Source organism: Pinus tabuliformis, chromosome 2_1 (genome assembly GCF_031772625.1).
Source record: "Pinus tabuliformis cultivar Carrire ecotype Pingquan chromosome 2_1, CPIR1, whole genome shotgun sequence".
In the NCBI taxonomy this organism is placed as follows: domain Eukaryota; kingdom Viridiplantae; phylum Streptophyta; class Pinopsida; order Pinales; family Pinaceae; genus Pinus; species Pinus tabuliformis.
In genome coordinates this window covers 653,659,695-653,678,215 of record NC_142299.1, presented here as the reverse complement: position 1 = coordinate 653,678,215, position 18,521 = coordinate 653,659,695, and the positions used below count along the sequence as shown (strand labels likewise).

The 18,521-nt window shown below is 33.6% G+C and overlaps 1 protein-coding gene across 1 annotated transcript; it reads left to right on the top strand.

Moving 5' to 3' along the window:
* Positions 1-3,820: 3,820 nt before the first annotated feature.
* LOC149202280 (peroxidase 27-like) lies at positions 3,821-5,644 on the top strand. Its single transcript, XM_089399932.1, has 4 exons — positions 3,821-4,134; positions 4,221-4,409; positions 4,774-4,942; positions 5,055-5,644. The coding sequence occupies exons 1-4, from the start codon at positions 3,910-3,912 to the stop codon at positions 5,456-5,458; spliced, it is 987 nt and encodes a 328-aa protein (XP_089256058.1). The 5' UTR covers positions 3,821-3,909; the 3' UTR covers positions 5,459-5,644.
* The last annotated feature ends 12,877 nt before the right edge of the window (positions 5,645-18,521 follow it).

Sequence of the window (18,521 nt, the reverse complement as noted above, 5' to 3'; positions counted from 1 at the left end):
TTATGATTTGAAATGTAATGTATTATTTTTTTGTTGCCCAATGATTTTGTTCGTATTATGTATGTCTTTTGTCTTCTTTTTTCCTTTCTTTTCCTTGCCTTCTTATAACTACACCGGATAATATTATTATAAAGAAATGTTGATCTAGTCTGCTGTTAGACCATTAATTTTTCACACATAAATTCAATTTGGTTTTTAATACATTTTATAAAATTTCTTTTCCTTGCCTTCTTATAACTACACCGGATAATATTATTATAAAGAAATGTTGATCTAGTCTACAGTTAGACCATGAATTTTTCAGACATAAATTCGATTTGGTTTTTAATACATTTTATGAAATTTCCAAACGACAAATTTAACCAGCCCCCAAAGAAAGCAAAAAATTAGCTATTTTAGACAGCATCCCAGCAGTACCTGCTGCAAAGTTTGCAAGTACCTTTAGGATCTTGGATTCCTGGAGAGATATAATGGCTGAATTAACACTATATACCTTGTAGCATGTATAATAAGAAACACACTGATACTCTCATCCTGGATTTATTTAATTTTGAATCTGAAATAAATTAATTATTGAAAAAGGGTGAACATTAATACACTTACTATTTGTCTGGTAATAAAATTCTTAATCCATAATCAAATGAAAAAGAGCTAACAAATATTTTATAAATATATTATTTATATAAAATAATATAAAATTATTAAAAAACTAATTAACAATATATGCCTTGAAGAACGATCTATATGCTGCCACATGAGGTAACATAGCCAGACTCGTTCTACCGTGTAGTCTTGAATTTCTTTGTAAAGTAGACATCATTTTCGTACCGCTAAATTGTTATTATAAAAGTAAATTAAATATCCATTGGAAGATTAAGGATGGTTGTCCGGTTCATAAGTCAACTGTCCTCTCACATCCATTCATTCGTAATAATGGGAAGTATCCAAAATAAAAACTTCATATTGTCCCACAGAAGGGCAGAAGGGTTGACATTAGAATGTTTTCCCGGAAACTATTTATATTTATAATTTAATTTTATGATGTCGCTAGAAAATGTTTATATTTATGATTTAGTTTTATAATGATAATTTGGTTAATGAGATTATAATAATTGATTATTTAATTTGTATTATGAAATGTATAAATAGATATAATTTTTTAATTTATTTTTAAATATTTAAATTAGACTTATTCCAAATATTTCATTTTTGTTTTTTTAATTCTTCCGTAAGAGGGTAATTTCTTAAAATGGTATTTTGGATGTATAAAAAAGATTTAGTATATTGAAAAATATCTAAATATTTTGCTTATAAAAATTTCACAATTTAAATTTATAATTTTAACAAATTTTAATTAAATTTTGAATAAAATTAACTTTAAAAAATTTGCATAAAAACCTCGATCGGGGTGCGTGCTCGAGGTAGGCGAGGATGCTAGTCAGACATGGTAGTTATATTTTGTAAGGGAAGGGTACCACCCATTGCCCCCCACATGCTACCTGACAGAAGAGATGGGAGAAGTGGCAAGCAGGGTAGAGAAGTTGCTGAGGGAGATAAAGCAGGATGGGTGATGCGATAAAGCAAGGTGGAATGGGATTATGAAAGAAGTCGGGACAGAGAGAGGAGTATATTCGAGATTACAGGAGGAGGGAGAAGCGTGGGTGCAAGACTAGGGAGCTACTAGCAACGACCTCCGCGCACTCTATCCAGGTATGTTTCCCGGCCTTACAAGCCCATTACTATGGTTACTATGTTAATTCATGGATGGGTGGTGCGGGAGATGACAGGGCAGCGAAATTAGGGGGATGGCTGGGGAGACCAACGTACGTTGGGGGGATGGTGATTGTGTTTGGGCCAGAAGCGAGAGTTGCGAGAGAAAACCGGGGCTAGGACCTTGAGAACCCTCGTGTGAGTGAACGAGATAGTTGGTATACCAAAGAGGATGGAGAGACTGCGGCTAAGCATGCACAATGGCCACGAGAGGAGCAAAGAAGAGAGGTAGCTCTTCTCAGCAGAGGTGTGAGGCAACAACACTGGACAGAGGGGCGAGAGAAGGCAATCTGAGTGGGAGTGACGGTAAACTAGCTCGATGGGCTGGCGGTGAGAGACGTAAGCATAAATTGGGTCTGGCACCGTGACATCACCCATGTGAGTAAGCAAGAGCATTGGCATAACCAAGGGGTGGTGAGGCTATCACAAGGCAGGTGAGAAAGAAAAATGAGTGGCAGAAGAGTGGCACAACTACACCAGGCAGAGGAGAGGCACTACATCTTGGGGCAGAGTGGTACCTGGGCATAGGCAATTGTGATGGGAAGCGTGAGGGGAGAGGAACCTGCATCAATCCGGAGAGGCATGAGACCACGTCTTGAGAGCTAATGCATCTCGTGTGTGAATAGGCACGGAAAAGAGGAGAGATGGCTCAACCTGCACGTGGAAGAGGAAGCGAAAGAAGGGGGAGGGAGTCGACTTGAGTAGCAGACCCGAGCACTTTGGAACCTAGGCATGGGAGGAAGCCTGTAGAATGCCTCATCAGTGAAGTGGCAGAAGCTTATAGGGAGGGAATGGATTCAGACATTCGTAAGATTTTGGATGAATGGGAGGAGAAGATGAAACAGGAGGAGGAGTTTGAAGAGGAAATGGAGAATTGGTGGGCTGTAATCCCGGATCCTGGGAGTACCCAGGGCAGACTGAGTTAGTTTAAACAGACACTCTATCGATACTGGCTCCTCAAGAGCCTCATGGGGAAGGCAATGGAAAAAATGTCAGTGGGAATGGCTATGACCCTCCAGGACATGCCCAATTACAAAAAAGACTTGCAGACAGTCCAATTTCAGCTGTGTAAGCAAGATATCATCCTTGATCTAATCCAAAGGCACATCCCTTGCATTATTGAGCTTGCTGACATGCTTGGAGACTCAGCGAAAGACCTGGCTCCTGTGGATTCTGCCTTAGAAGAACAACAAAATTAGTCAATTTCTTGGATTTTTTTTTGTTTTTTGCGAGTAGCATTTACTTTTACCGATGTATGCTTATGATAGATAAACACATAAACTTTTATCATGACACTGATACGTATATGGCTTGGTTAGATCAAGTGATACTGTATTATTTTTGGATGGCTTATAACGAGGACAGGTGCCCAAGAGACTTGGTTTCCTACTGGGCAAGTTGAGACCACCTATCTCACATATGTAATATAAACTTGTGTTTTATAAATAAATAAACAAAAATTAAAAATAAATAAAAATAAATAAATAAATAAAAATAAAATTACAATTTTAAACCGTGTCATTACACAACTTCAAATTCTAATTGGAACGTATACTTACTAAATCTAAACAGATATTTAAAAAAAAACACTAATTAGGTATGTGACATCATTTTACATCACGCTTCAAATCACCTTAAAAATGATCTTTTGTCTTCTTACGATTAATTCAGAGTCGTATTTTAAAATTAAAAGACTCTTTCAATTTGGATGGTCTTAAATCTAAATAATTGTATTTCTGTCATAATTAAGCCAAAACGGACCACTCACATATTTTGAAGCAGCAATTATCCTTTATCCATTACATAACACCAAAGACGACCGAGTTATAATTTGTATTATGACATTTAATATTTTTTTGACTCGGTTAAACTATCTTTTAAAACAAGTTGTCGACATGAGGAATGTACACCAAATATATAATATATTTTGGAATCTAATATTGCTTGGACTGCGTCAAAACATGTTGGAGGGGTGGTTTGGTTATCTAATGGCAATTGCAATTCTTATAGCCCAAAGTTCTATAAATTCATTGCAGCAGAGTCAATGGCAATTGCAATTCTTACGGCAGAGTCAAGAGAAAGTCCCTGAGAGTTTGTGTAATACGTAGAAGAAAGGAAGTTCAAACTTCAAAGTGTGAGATGACGAGTAAGGCATTTGTTGCCAATAATGTCGTTTTGTTGGGAGTTGCATTATTAATTTCAGTGACATGGTGTGAGGCTGGATATCTGAGGTATGATTTCTACAAAAGTTATTGCCCATCGGCCGAGAGCACGGTTGAAAAAGTAGTAAAGAAATACATAAAGAAAGATGAAACTCTGGCGGCTCCTCTTCTGAGGATGCACTTTCACGATTGCTTTGTTAGGGTATGTATTTGTGAATATCTACATTTATTGATTATATTTATTGGTATTAGCAAATTTACTGAATTCAACACTGCGTGTTACTGCAGGGTTGCGATGGATCGGTTCTGTTAAACTCTACGAAAAAGAACACGGCAGAAAAAGACGCAATTCCCAATCTCAGCCTTCGTGGATTTGAAGTTATAGACGATGCCAAAGCTGAATTAGAAAAAATATGTCCAGGAGTGGTGTCTTGTGCTGACATTGTCTCACTCGCTGCTCGAGATGCTGTTGTTGCGGTAATATATACATTTTTTTATCCTGCACTAGCACGAATATTAATCTGTCCTTCCTTCTGGTTCATCTTCATGTGTTTAAGATCGGAAGCACGGAAGTTATCTTGATTCTTGATGTGCAGAATATTTTGGAATAGGAGAGATTTTACTTCTATCTAAATATTCTCAAAATTCATTATTCAGAATATTTTTAAAATCTACAATTTATATTATATTGTCGAAATCCACAATCCGTAAATGATATTCTCGAAATCCACAATCCAGATCATCCAGATAATTAGAGTTGGAGTTGAAATTATGTTATCGGCTAGTAATTCTAAGGTATCATTGTGATGCAGAGTTTTTACATTTGACGATATGTATGCAGAGTAAAGGACCGTACTGGGAAGTAAAGACAGGTCGCAGGGACGGAAGGATATCCAGGGCAAACGAAGTTTTGAAGCACAATATCCCTTCGCCCGGTTTCAGCTTCGCCGAGCTTAAAGGCTCTTTTGCCCGCAAAGGACTTAACGTTAAAGACCTAGTTGTTCTATCCGGTAGGTCTAAACCTAAAAATATGCTTTTACTAGTGTAAGTTAACTCTTCCCTCGATCCCGCAATTCTGCTACCATATCTAACAAATTAGATATTGATCGTCTACTGCTGCAGGGTCGCATACTATTGGAATCGGTCACTGCAGTTCGTTCAGCAACAGACTCTACAACTTCACAGGGAAAGGGGACATCGACCCTTCTCTCGACAAACCCTACGCAGAGAAGCTCAAACGTAAGTGCAAAAGCTTAGCGGACAACACAACGATAGTGCCAATGGATCCTGCTAGTCCCCTCACCTTCGACAGTGATTATTTCAGCAATCTGAAATCGCACAGAGGACTCTTCGAATCAGATGCTGCGCTTCTTACCAATGATATTTCAAAAATAATTGTTGAGCAACAGTTGAAGGAGAATAGTTTTTTTGACAATTTCAAATACTCGATCCAGAAGATGGGAGAAATCGGAGTGCTCCGTGGGAGTGCCGGGGAAATCAGAAAACATTGCGCCTTTGTAAACTGAAGAACACCCCTAGCTGGCGACCAAATAAATAATGCCTACTAGATAATGAATCAACAGACCTGAAACTCAATGCCACTTTGCATTGTTTTGGACATTTTTTTATGTGATAATGCCTCAACAAGCATTAAAAAGAGTGGCATTTGGCGTTGAACATCTTTGTGTGTGAAGTCTGCACGTCCATGAATAAATAAATCCTTTAACTGAAATTGGGTTTCCGTTCGAGAATTTGATGTTGGGTAGACACAATTAGAAAATATCATGTTTTAAATGGGTGAGATGGTTCAAACGAAAACACGAATACTTTTTTCAAAAGTAGTAGATGTTATGAATAGATCTGACAGTTTTGAAGTAAGTCCAGGCTTGTTAATATAGATTGCTTTTGAACAGGGCTTAAGAAGTTAAGATCTCATTTTTCATATTAATTATTAATCATATTATCATAACCAATTTTAAAGGCTCTTTAAAATCGTGCTAAATAAATTTTAATAATCCAAAAAAATAAGCTACTCATTGAAACAAAAATGAGATTTAAATTTTATTTGTGATTCTCCGTAAGTATTCCAATCCCTATAAGCAATGTTGTTGAGTGCTTCAATCCCATAAGCAATATTGTTGACAATCCTCCGTGACAATTCCATTGTATGGTGTTATATAATGTGTATTTAGAAACCATGCCTTTCATGGATTGGCATGCAAATCGGTTCTTATTCTCTAATGTGCACTTCCATTTTAAAATTTAAAACTAAACTTGAATTAAATTAGTTTTTAAATTAAAAAAATATATATATTAGAGGAGTTTGGATTTAGTAGTAGACTCCCATCATGGTTTCACACGTCGCATTGCATTTTAAAATTTAAAACTAAACTTGAATTAAATTAGTTTTTAAATTAAAAAAATATATATATTAGAGGAGTTTGGATTTAGTAGTAGACTCCCATCAGTGATCAAATTTGAAGGGCAGGGTTTAATTTCATTTAGAAGGACACATATTCAGGTCGCACTTTTATAATGAAAAGCATCAAAAAAAAAGAGCAATTCAATTGACAATAGTAAATTATTTTCAAATTTCTTTTTATTTTTTCACAGGAGAATGGTGGAACAACAACCCCATGAATGTTGTGTATAAGGCAAGTCTGATATGAGCCGCAACTAATATATCGGATGCACTTATCATTAATGGATAAATAGGAGACCTATATTCCTGCTCCAGTTCAGATAAGGATTAATTTTGTAGGAAATTTTTGTGACCAGAACGTTCAAGCCAACATACAAGTAGCTCAATCAAATTTAAGTTTATTGCATGAATGAAAAAATTTAGTAAAATTCTAAACAGTTTTAGGATTCAACAAAAGAGTGTACAAAGGTGTATATGTTTTTGGCATCTCCTTTTTTAATATGAAAGCATACCTAATACATGGCCCATATTGACATCTAGTCACTCTTAATTGAAACTTCCAAATGTAATGGTATCAGAGGGTAATTGTGACAATAATTAATAAGAACTTCCATCATATGCACAATTAGAAAAAACAACTCAAAAAGAAACTGTTGTTTTTGAAATGGTCAGAAACTGCCAAATGTAATGGTATCAAAAGGTAATTGTGACATAATAATTAATAAGAACTTGCATCATATGCAGAATTAGAAAAAACAACTCAAAAGGAAACTGTTGTTTTTGAAATGGGAGTTTCTGAAATGAGATTTAAGTTCTAACATGAAAAGAAATTTACAAATTCAACATTCCTAAAATTCTAATTTCAGAAAAAATGAAATTTGAAAAAAAGGTTGACAATTTGACAACACTTCTTAAAAAATTTTAAGATATTATTCCAATTTCTTTTTCAAATGACAAAAATCAATTTTTAAATTTTTTTTGATTGGTAAAATTTTCTCCCTACTTCTCTGACGTGCCAGAGACCCTTTGAAGGGCTCTGACGTGTTCAATTTTGATCCCTGACTCCCATCATGGTTTCACACGTCGCATTGATCTAATATAGTAATATAGAGTCGAATTTAACCAGTGGAATTTTTATGTCACTTTGATGTAATAATTGTAAAGATGCATCCTTACCACATGAAAAACCATGTTTTAATATAGTATAATGTAAAATAAACTATAATGTGCAAACAAGTTAAATATAACAAGTAGATTTTTATGGTATTTAATGGCTTTTTAATAAAAGTATGGAGAGATTGTTTAAAATGAACCACATAAGTTTATAAGCTTATGTATGTACAAAAAAAATTATATTAAGTGAATTTTAAGGTCTAAAATGGTTTTTTTTTTAAATATTTAATAATAATAATAAAATAAAAATTATTAATTTTAAAAGAAAAGAAAGAAAACTGTAGTTTTTTATTATATTATCGATTTAGTTTTTGGTAGATTTACTTAAATTTCCACTGTGTACAATGGTTGGATGTGGAATTTGATTTTCATCCGACAAGCGCTCACTATGCGTACTTTTGAGTAGATTGAAACTGAGTAAAAATTAAAATAGATAAAAATATGTGTTTGGAACACATTTTTCATGTATTTTTAATTTAGCTTGGAGTGGAACTACTCAAAAGTATGCATAGTGGACACTCCTTGGATCCAAAATAAAATTATGCATCCAACGAGTGTACACATTTCAAATTTGAGCAAACCTACAAACAAATAAATCAAAATTATGATTAAAGAAAGTAGTTTTCTACTTTTCTCTTCAAAAATACTCTCCCCTTGGGTATGGCATCATCTTGAATATTATTGGTTCTCTTAAAGGTGATTTTGTTTATATAATTTTTATTTTGAGGCCTTTTTTTGAAATCATGTAGTATTTAAATATCATATAGTATTTAAACTTTGTACATCATTCCAAGAATATTGTCATTAGTAATACACATTTTGTAGTTTCGTTCTAAATGATAGTCACTCACAGTCTGCAATGTTGAGAACAATATCGTACAACCCATACGAGAATTCTATTTGTAACCAACTCTTCTCAGTTACTTTTGTAATATGTATGCTAAAAATATTGCATGATCAACACCCAACGAATGCTTCTACAAACAACACAATGAAAATTAATAAGTAGTATTGTGACATTAGCATATGAATATAAAACATATGTATTAGGCACTAAAGATAGTTTTTCAGGTAGAAAGAATAAATAATAATAATGATCATAATAATAATAATAGGAAAAAACAACCGTGGACTACGAATATTTAAATACCTTTAAAAAATAAATAAAAATGAATCAACGTCGCATGTTCCTAGATGAATATACATAGCTTTCTTTTCCCTATTAAAAAAGCATAACAATTTAGAATAGATTTTATAGCCCAATTCTGAAGAGTATTAATTTTTTTCGAACTTTTTTACATTAAACGATTATCTATGAAAGTAAATCATTAGTTATTTTGCTTTGTGATTAATGCAAGCATGTACTCAGGGAATCAACATACATACCTTATCTTCCCCACAATCAAATCTCTGACACAGTGAATAATAATAATAATAACAAGCTAACATTAAGAGCTTAATTTTAGGAAAATACTACATTCTATTTTTCTTATTACCTAATAATGTTTTGAATATAAAAGTTCGGGATAGTAAAATCTCTTCACAATAAAATTTTCAACATATACAATGTTTTCTCGTACATAACTCATTTTCCAGTTTTTTATTGTCAATAGAAAACACATATGCTTATAATATAACACAAATGCATTTGTGTCACATTTCACAGAAAATCTCTTCCACAAACCCTCAGTAAAAACCCTACTCCTTTCGGTAGGCCTTGTTATCAATTGATAATTATGTTGGGATTAAAAGATTTTATTGCTAATATTTTAGTAACAGATCAAGTTATATGCTAATATTTTACAATGCTCATTACCTCCACACTTCTTCAATATTCGAGATAATATGATCCTTAACATGCTTGAATTTTCCTTTGTTAGATGGAGGTGGGAGTGCGTGAATTGTCCATTGTGTAGGAGTGCAGAATGTCGATATACAGTTGGGATGTGAGCCACAAGAGGCATAGGTTTTCCTAACTATGATAATTATTCACAAAATTAAACTTGTAATTAATGTTTTAAACTCTCATAAGACCTCAATATAAGAGAAGAACATATAGAGATATAACAACTATAGAGCTAGTTTATTGATAACTCGAAGTTGCAGATAAAGATCCAAGGCCAACACCTTGCTCAGCTTCTAAGTTAGGTCCATTAAAATTTTCTGCAAATTGGATAGAAGATGAAGATGGCACTGAAGACGAACCCATCAATAGAAATGTGGAGGAGGTGCTTCCCCTCGTTATTGAAGGTATTGCACCACGCAGAGGCCACCAATGAGTTCAACCCCTTTGTTCGGTGCCTGTTGATTGCCAAGATGTAAGCAACATTCATGAGACATGCAAATGTGTAGTTATCTGTGACCATCTGTTATTGTGACAAGAAATGATATTATTAGCGATATTTTAAGTGTAAATAATGCTTATCTTCATATTTCCGAATATGTTTCAAACTAGGCATATGTGCGCAAGTGTCGAAGAACTCTCTTGTGCGGAGGAACCTTTTAATGTGTGGATCACCCCACTTAGCACAAGAGGACTATATTGTTAATAGTTTAGTATTAAATAATGCATATTTTGTCAATACTATTATCTATGCTTAGATTATTGATAATATTTTACTTGAAAATAATGAATACTATTCTTATTCAATTGATTATATACTTTGATAATAAAACTTTATATTTGGTCAATAATATTGTTTATTCTTATATTATTAATAATATTTTAGTTGTAAATAATTTATATGTTTGTAATTTTGAATATGTTTCAAATTAGGCATTTTTGTGGAACTGCGGAAGAAGTCTATTGTACGAAGAAAGCTTTCAAGGTGCGATTCACGATACTTGGCACTAAAGAATTTTATTGCTAAAAATTTAGTATTAAAAATTCATATTTACTGTTTGCAATAGCACCAAATAAAACACTAGACTTATATTATATTTTTGCTAATATTTTAGTGGGATCCATATTTCATCCACATTTCTTCTACACAGGCTATATCTGGAAATGCTTTCTCAATTGCTTTCATGCACATAGTTCGTACTCTACACAGTAAAACCCTCACACAACATTCATATGATATACGATATATGATTTGGAAATTTGTAAAAGTATCTCCGCACAATGACATTAAATGCTTTTATTGCTAGAATTTTAGAAAATGTTATTTTATCCAAAGGAATATTTCAATATGCGGATTTCCCAAAAAAGGCTTATATTGCTAATAAATTAATATTAAAATAACACATCTTTTCTTAGTAACATTGTCTATGCTTATATTATTGATATTATTTTATTTGAAAATAATTCATAATATTGTTATTCAATTGACTATATATTTTAGTATTAAAAATACATACTTTATGCTTATATTATTAATAACATTTTAGTTGTAAATAATCTATATCTTCATATTTGTGAATATGTTTCAAGTTAGGCATTTTTCTAGAAGTGTAAAGGAATTTCATTCTATGGAGAAAGATTTCAAAGAGAGTTTCGCCTTACTTGACACCAAAGGATTTTATTTCTACTTGTTGTCTTGCACATAATTTGTATCCTGAACAATAAAATCTATGCACAATGAAACATAATCATATTCATAGTTCTCCCGCACATATCCTATCGTTGGTAAACATTTACACAACATATGATTTGGGAATTGAAAAATTATCTTTGCACAATGAAATGTTCAGCAAAGATTTGTTCTGGAAATCCACAAACATATCCCATGTTCTTCATTGTCAAACATCTGCACAACTGAAAATAATAATAATAACATATTAACATTAATAGTTTAAAATTAACTTCTATATACACATGTCATTATTCTCGCACATATCCATTCTATCACAAATATTCATAGATTTAAAATCAAAGCTCTACGCAACTACTTTCCCACACATACAACATAGTCAACATATTAAATCGTTACCCAATCAAAGACAATAATATTTTGAGTTCTCCCACATATATCCGGTTTTCCGTAAACATTCATACAATATACAATATAAAATTTGAAAATTTATAAAAATATTTTAACATTTGTTCTATGTATAGGTTTCCTACACACAAAACCACCTCTTCATAGTTACTTTTGTACTCAATAATGCCATTCGATCAATAATCATCATTTAAAATTCTTATTAATTGAATTAATAGGCATGTACTAACTACACACTTACTTTATTGATCGCTTATTAGGTAGGTATGTATTTCTACATTTCTACTTCCATACATCCATCCATGTCACATGTTTCACACATTGTTTGTTCGTGTAAGAAATGCTTTATAAAATTCTTTTTCTCTTGAGCAAACATGATAATTATGATAAAGGTAGTTAACTTTTGTTTTTTATTATAAACTGAGCAATGAAATTCACGTTGTTAATAAGATTTCATTGGCAATTCAATTCAGTGTATCTGGATTAACACTTTGCAATGTTATCCAACATTGAATTATTTCAAAGAAATAAAATATTAAACATAAAATAATGATTTTGAAGGCATTGAAAAATCAAAATTAATGTGCGTTCTGAAAATTAATACAAAATATAAAGCTTTGAAGATTTGGTTATGATTTTCAAAGCATTAAGATATTAATATTAATGTATAAATTGTTACTAGTTGAGTTAATTAATAAAATGAGAAGTATATTTAATTTTGAAACTACAACATGTCCAATGTTCATTCGTATTAATAGTATAATGTTCACATTTGTTTTCCAATAATAGGATGTTAATATGATTCCTGTGGATTTTCATATCTCTGCATATGACTTTTATGCGAAAATGTGGAGTCTCAAAATTATGCAACAAAACAACTTTTGAGCATAAGCACAAATGTCACCGAACACCTTTTGCAAACCGACTATGATTTCCCACTTCAAAATAAATTTATTTTGCACCAAAGAAACTTTGCTAATCAACTAATTAACGATTTTCTCTTCGTAGGGTCGGAGCTTGTTTATAGTTATCTTTGTATAAATAGGGATATAGGCAGAACTATGGATTAATTGCATCGCACAAAGGAATTTTTGAAGCTTTCATAGTCGGAATATCTATACTCCACACAATTTTTCTTTTGTAAAAGCTCTTCCTCTGCTAAGGAAAAATTTAAAAATATGATGACAATGAACATTATTTATGTTTTACAACAAAACAAATTATTCTCATGTTTCATTCTATTAGAATATATGTATCGATAACATAATAAAAATGCTCAAATCATAAGTATGTAACATTAAGAAATGCAATCACAGTAACAATAATAATATTGAGTGCCATATTTTAATTATAATAACTATAGTTAAAATAAATAAACATAATACAAATGCATAAAAGATCAGATATTAAGCATGAAGAACTCTAATCCTCGACATAAATTACTTGTATCAGTAATGAAAATTCTCAATGGCTCAATTAATTAGCTCATTCACTCCATTATTCTGGCATCTTCCCTTTAAGTATTTGCTTCTGCATCCACCAAAAGTAAATACGTGAATTGCAATATGCATAAGCAGAGTTGTAAAAGAAAGCAAGCAATTGCGTTCAGCAAGTAAACTCTGTGACATAAGTAAAATTAACAAATCATGATTATTGAATACTAAAAAAAAAGAAACTTTATATATATATATATATATATATATATATATATATATATGCAAAGATTTAAGGACACTTACAAATTGTGAAAGCATATAGGCTAAATATATGCAAAGATTTAAGGACACTTACAAATTGTGAAAGCATATAGGCTAATTGTTTGACTATTAGTGGCCTCCTAAATGCATGGACTCTTTGAAATAATTCCTTCAACTTAGCTTAAATGAATATTTCATTGGTTGAATAATTTCTTTTCGATTTCCATTGTTTTCTCTTGTAACTAATAAGTTAACACAAATTTCTTGTCATTAATATTGGGAAGTCAATACCCATTTGTTAATTTATTCTAGAGTAAAATCAGTTATAACATTAAACTACTCTTTCATTGACTCTTTTCTCTTCTCCAGTTCAAATGTTAGTGTATATTTTTTCATCAATTTAGAATTTCGTATAATACGTTAATTGTTTAGATCTTTTACAATTTGCATGGCCTTTAGAAACACATCACTTCCTCTACTCTTTATTCTCTTACATCCATAAATAATGTTTTCTAGTGTATTGATTCTTTTGAACCATCCAACAAATAAACAAATGAGTTGATTTGTTATGCTTAGCGTAGCAGAATAGAAACCATGTGCAATGATTGTTTGATGATTTATAATCTCTCGCATATATTACTGATTATATGACACTTTACTGCATTTTCTAGTTGTAGTGCTCCAATAAATCCACGATATGTGCTAGTAGTGGGAGTTAGAGATTGTTGATTCCATATTCTGATTGAATTCATTAATAAAGGACCTCGGTTTACAAAATTTTCTACCATATTTATTGTTTCTTTTACTATCTTTAGTGTCTTAATTTCTCATTTGATGTGAAGCATTGCATGTCATTGGCAAGGGTTTATATGTTATCAATCTGGAAAGTATTATTTGCGGTAATTAATTGAAATAAGAGATGCATTTTTTATCTCTTATGTGTTCAGTGTCTTATTGAAAATATTTTTGTTAGAACACTTAAATGTACCATATTTGTTTATAATTTTTCTATTTGGGATCTTACACTAGTATCAGAGTTGTGCATCCTACCATCATAAAGGTTTTATGCAAGGAACTTTTGTGGGATTTACTCTCACCCTAACCAACATATCCATCTTTGGTGGTATTTAATATCACCCTAGTTGGTTTATTTTGGAATTTTTCCTACTACCAGCTCGAGGAACGAATGTAGATCTATATTAGGGTAGAGGGATTGGTAAAAACAAGAAGAAACAAAACTAAAACTAAACAACAACAACAACATTTTCTAGTTCTTTGGGAATTAATCATTCCCTAGGGTCTAGAGGCATTGATTCTTTGGGTTTCTCTGTAGTTTTTTTTTATACCAAGTGACCAGATTGTGATTAATATTTGAAATTGTGATAACTTGTAGGAAGTCCGAGAGCCCATCTTGAATTCATTTATTTCCTTCTATAAGGGCTTGGTTGCATCATACATTCCAGTGTTTCTGGGAAAGCTAGTGTCTTTTTGATCTGCTAGTCCCACTAGGATTGGTAGCTATCCTAGAAACAAACAATCAAAGCAATTTGTGATTTCCTTTCTGTATGATAGATAAGAGAGAAGCAAAGGGACCAACCTGGATCTTCCGCTTGACTCCTTGCTTGATTTCTCTCTCCCTTGATAGAGCTTGCGCCTCTTCTCCTACTTATCCCACTCAGTGAATACTTGTAGAGACAAAGTAACAAAACACCATCAAAGCATCTCGATCTATTATATCATAAACAATGTAGAATCAGAAATACATTGAACATACAATGGCATTCAAAAATAACAACATTCACAAATACACGATTGTATGGAGGAAAACTCAAAGAACTTTATTAATAATAGAAGGGAGAATTACAACCCAACTATCTGATCTAGCATCATCCTCCTAGCATCAAAGCCCTCTTCACCTCATGAAAAGCAAGATCACCCAACAATACAATGCCTTTTCTCACAGACAAACTATCAGCACTTCCTTGCAAATTACCCCTTTCCAACCTCTAGATCTCTTAGATGAGGGATCCATTTATAGATGTCTGCAAGGGTGTGAGTCATCTCTAGGTTTTTGATTAGTGTCATTCCACTTGTTTTTCTTGGTTCCACTTGGATATTTTTGGATCTCTTACTCATCCCTGTGTGAATTCAGAGAGGAAAGTGTCATAAGAGACGTTTCTAGAAGATTTCATGAGCATCCACTTAGCAAACTGTCTTAGACATTTGTCGATCCTCGCTCATCACACCCCACAGAAGGCCTCTTCAGTATGCATCGCACTTGGCTAGTGGAGTAGTCAGTATGGTCCAGTTTTGGCCAGTTCTGAGTGGCTTTTCAGGTGGAACTTTTGGGGAATGATGTAATCAGTTTACCATGATCCTTTAGGGTATGAAACAACACTTTTAGGGGTTAAATAGCCCTTTGTTTATCAACATATAATATTGTGGTTGCAGTGGCTAAATATGTCTATAACAGTTGCCCCAAAGCATGAAGTCGTAAATATTTTGATGTCGGGTGAAATGCTTTATCATGAGGATCCGAGGTATTCAAACTGGAAGGTAACCTATATAATATACAATACAATACATCATGATCATATTATTTTCATGATCTAGCTGAGGCGGGCATTCCCATGCTTAGCTTTATAAATTCATTTTCATGTACATAGGACAGATAATCATCTGCAGTTGCAGACTGGTGATTCTTCGTATGAAGAGTCATCTTCCCTGGCTTAGATGACTATCTGTGTAGCTTCTGCGTACATTTGATGTCTTTATATCCTTGAATATATTGCATCCCAAATGGATGAAACTAGATCCAGGGTCTTCAAACTCGTTCAATCTTCGCCCGATGTATAAGTCGATCCATGTGAAAAGATGTCCTGAAGTCGAACATGGAAAGACATCACCTTATTACTAGCCAATAATTTAAGCTGTTAACAGGTGCGAGAGGAATCACCGATAATGATAATAACCCTCAAGGTACTATAGTACAATTCACGTGGAGTGAATATATGATCTGATGTCTAACACCAAGAAAAATCTTTCGGTCGTAGGCCATTGATGTAAAGCTATCAATGGAAGTGAGAAACTTTCCATTGAGGCATGTAAGCTTCAAAGTACTGAAAGGGTTGTTTCTAAGTCAACTTCTTGGATAATGAGCTGATGTCGACAAGAAGTGACCCGTCGTAGGAGGGCCTTAATGTATCCCACATCTACGACACGAAACGAAGCAAATGATTTTCTGGAGGTGAAAACGATCTGATGATATAAGGTTCAGGAATGGCGGTTATGAAAAATGGAGGGTGAAGGTATTGCAGTGGATGAGGCATTAACTGGATGGCGAATTCTCTGAATGACTTCTCTTGAACATATCCGCGACACTAAGTTGGATTGGTAGCGTTAACCCCAAAATATTGATGGTATGGAGGACCAATGGTGATATAACCGGTGAACAGAATAACCCAACCTGACTCAATGGTAGTGATGGAGTGAAAGTGTCATGTTCAAGAGCGACCTGCTACCATAAAATTCTTCAAGTTTTCTTCCCTTTTTCCCCAGTCATTGTTGACTAGTACCTTTTTCTTTTTGTCAAGCTTGACAAGGATAACATATGCTTGTTCTATAATTTTTCCTTTGGGCAAACCTATTGCTATGTTTTAGCGAGTCTAGCGACAGTGAAACTCCTTCTTGTCTGGGTGGACAATTTCGTCGCTATTGTTTTATCAAATTTCATGACAAAGATAACTCAGTCCTTTTCATGTTTAGAGAGTTTGAAAAGGGATGAAAATAAAACTCTATTAGTTATTTTTCATAGCATAATCCCTTAAGTATAAAAAAGGTTAAAACAATACAAAAGGGATGACTTTTCCGATCACTTTAGCGAGCTGAAAAAGACAAACGCTCAAATTTTTTCATGAGATAATCCCTCAAGTCTAAAAATTTTAAGATATATAAGAGGGATGGCACTTCCAATCACTTTAGCGAGCTAGAGAGGCCAACTGCTCGACAATCTTTTACTATTTAACGAGTCTCAAAAGGGTTTAAAGTGGACTTGTTTTTTGAGGAATGAGTGGTATCTGGGATAGCAACTGGTTCCTGGTAATCTTGGAACTTCTCAAAACATAGTGATGTGAAGAGTGTGGCTAACAGGACCACTTGTCGCCGTTGTTCCTGAAAATGGTAAAGAATCAAGTGGAAGCGTATGATCAGCCAAACAGATGGAGGTGATGGAGGAAACACAACCAAGGTTCAAAATGCTGATATAATTGCGATCATAGGAGTTATTTACTGAAGGTGGGTTCATTTTTTAACGAGCTTGAACTCTGGGGGAACATATGCTCAGTGGTAGGTTTATTTTTTAACGAGCTTGAACCATACAATAACATTTCTCATTTTAGTGGTTAGAAATGTTCAATTCGCTATTTAGCACATTAGATTCTTTCATAGGTCGTTCAACCTGCTCAATCACTCCATCAAATTGATTAGAAATACATATATATGCATGATAAATGAATGAAAACTAACATTTTACTTGAAGTACATGAATAGTAAACATAAAAAGTAGCTTTACCTTTCATTTTCATTATTTCATTTCGAATTTTGGATTTTGGAACTCTGGAGTGGTTTTCCCCCTCAAATTTCACCAGCTAATTTTGGGAGATCCGGTGGACTATTCTCCATGCCATTGGGACTAGGTAGGAGCTAACCCTGAGATCTTCATCTTCATTCCATCGTTTCTTGTTTTTGAGCAAGTTTTCCCATTCTTTCGGGCCCCTCGGGTTTGAAAAATTCGTTCTCTCCCCATCGCACCTGTTATGCATCGAAAGGAGTGATGCATACTAAGTTGTACAGTGGCCAGTCAGTATGCATCTCACCTGGCTCAAAGGCAAGGTGCGATGGGCGCAGAAGGGAAACTTTGCACAGTGATTTTTCATGAAATTTTTGCTTGTTTTTGCTCAAATCTGGATCCTAACTTATCTTTTGTCTGTGTTTTAGATATTTGTTGCATCAAGATGGTCGTCACATGGGGTGAACATGAACATGAAGAAGAGGAAATGATTTCCTTACACAATCAGGGCACAGTTACTGCGTTATGAAACTGTGGTTTGCTCAAATTCCTCTACATATCTAGCATGAGGCAACAAATCAGTTTGTTGCAATATTTTCTTGATGCTTCGGATCCGATTGACCAGGTATTCTAGATTAGAGGGAAATCTATTCCATTGACAGTCGAGGATATTTACTTTCTGACAGGGTTATCGAGACGGGGTGCCCCTCTTTCACTATCAGGATCTACCCGTGGGGGTGAATCTATGAGAGATTATATCCGTTAGTTCTATAGAGATGGATCTCATCC

Excerpts from the sequence above, each read along its gene's own strand:
- LOC149202280 (XM_089399932.1), top strand. The coding sequence starts at position 3,910 with ATGACGAGTAAGGCATTTGTTGCCAATAATGTCGTTTTGTTGGGAGTT. Across the intron at positions 4,135-4,220 it reads TTCACGATTGCTTTGTTAGG|GGTTGCGATGGATCGGTTCT; the intron begins GTATGTATTTGT and ends GTGTTACTGCAG. Across the intron at positions 4,943-5,054 it reads AGACCTAGTTGTTCTATCCG|GGTCGCATACTATTGGAATC; the intron begins GTAGGTCTAAAC and ends CTACTGCTGCAG.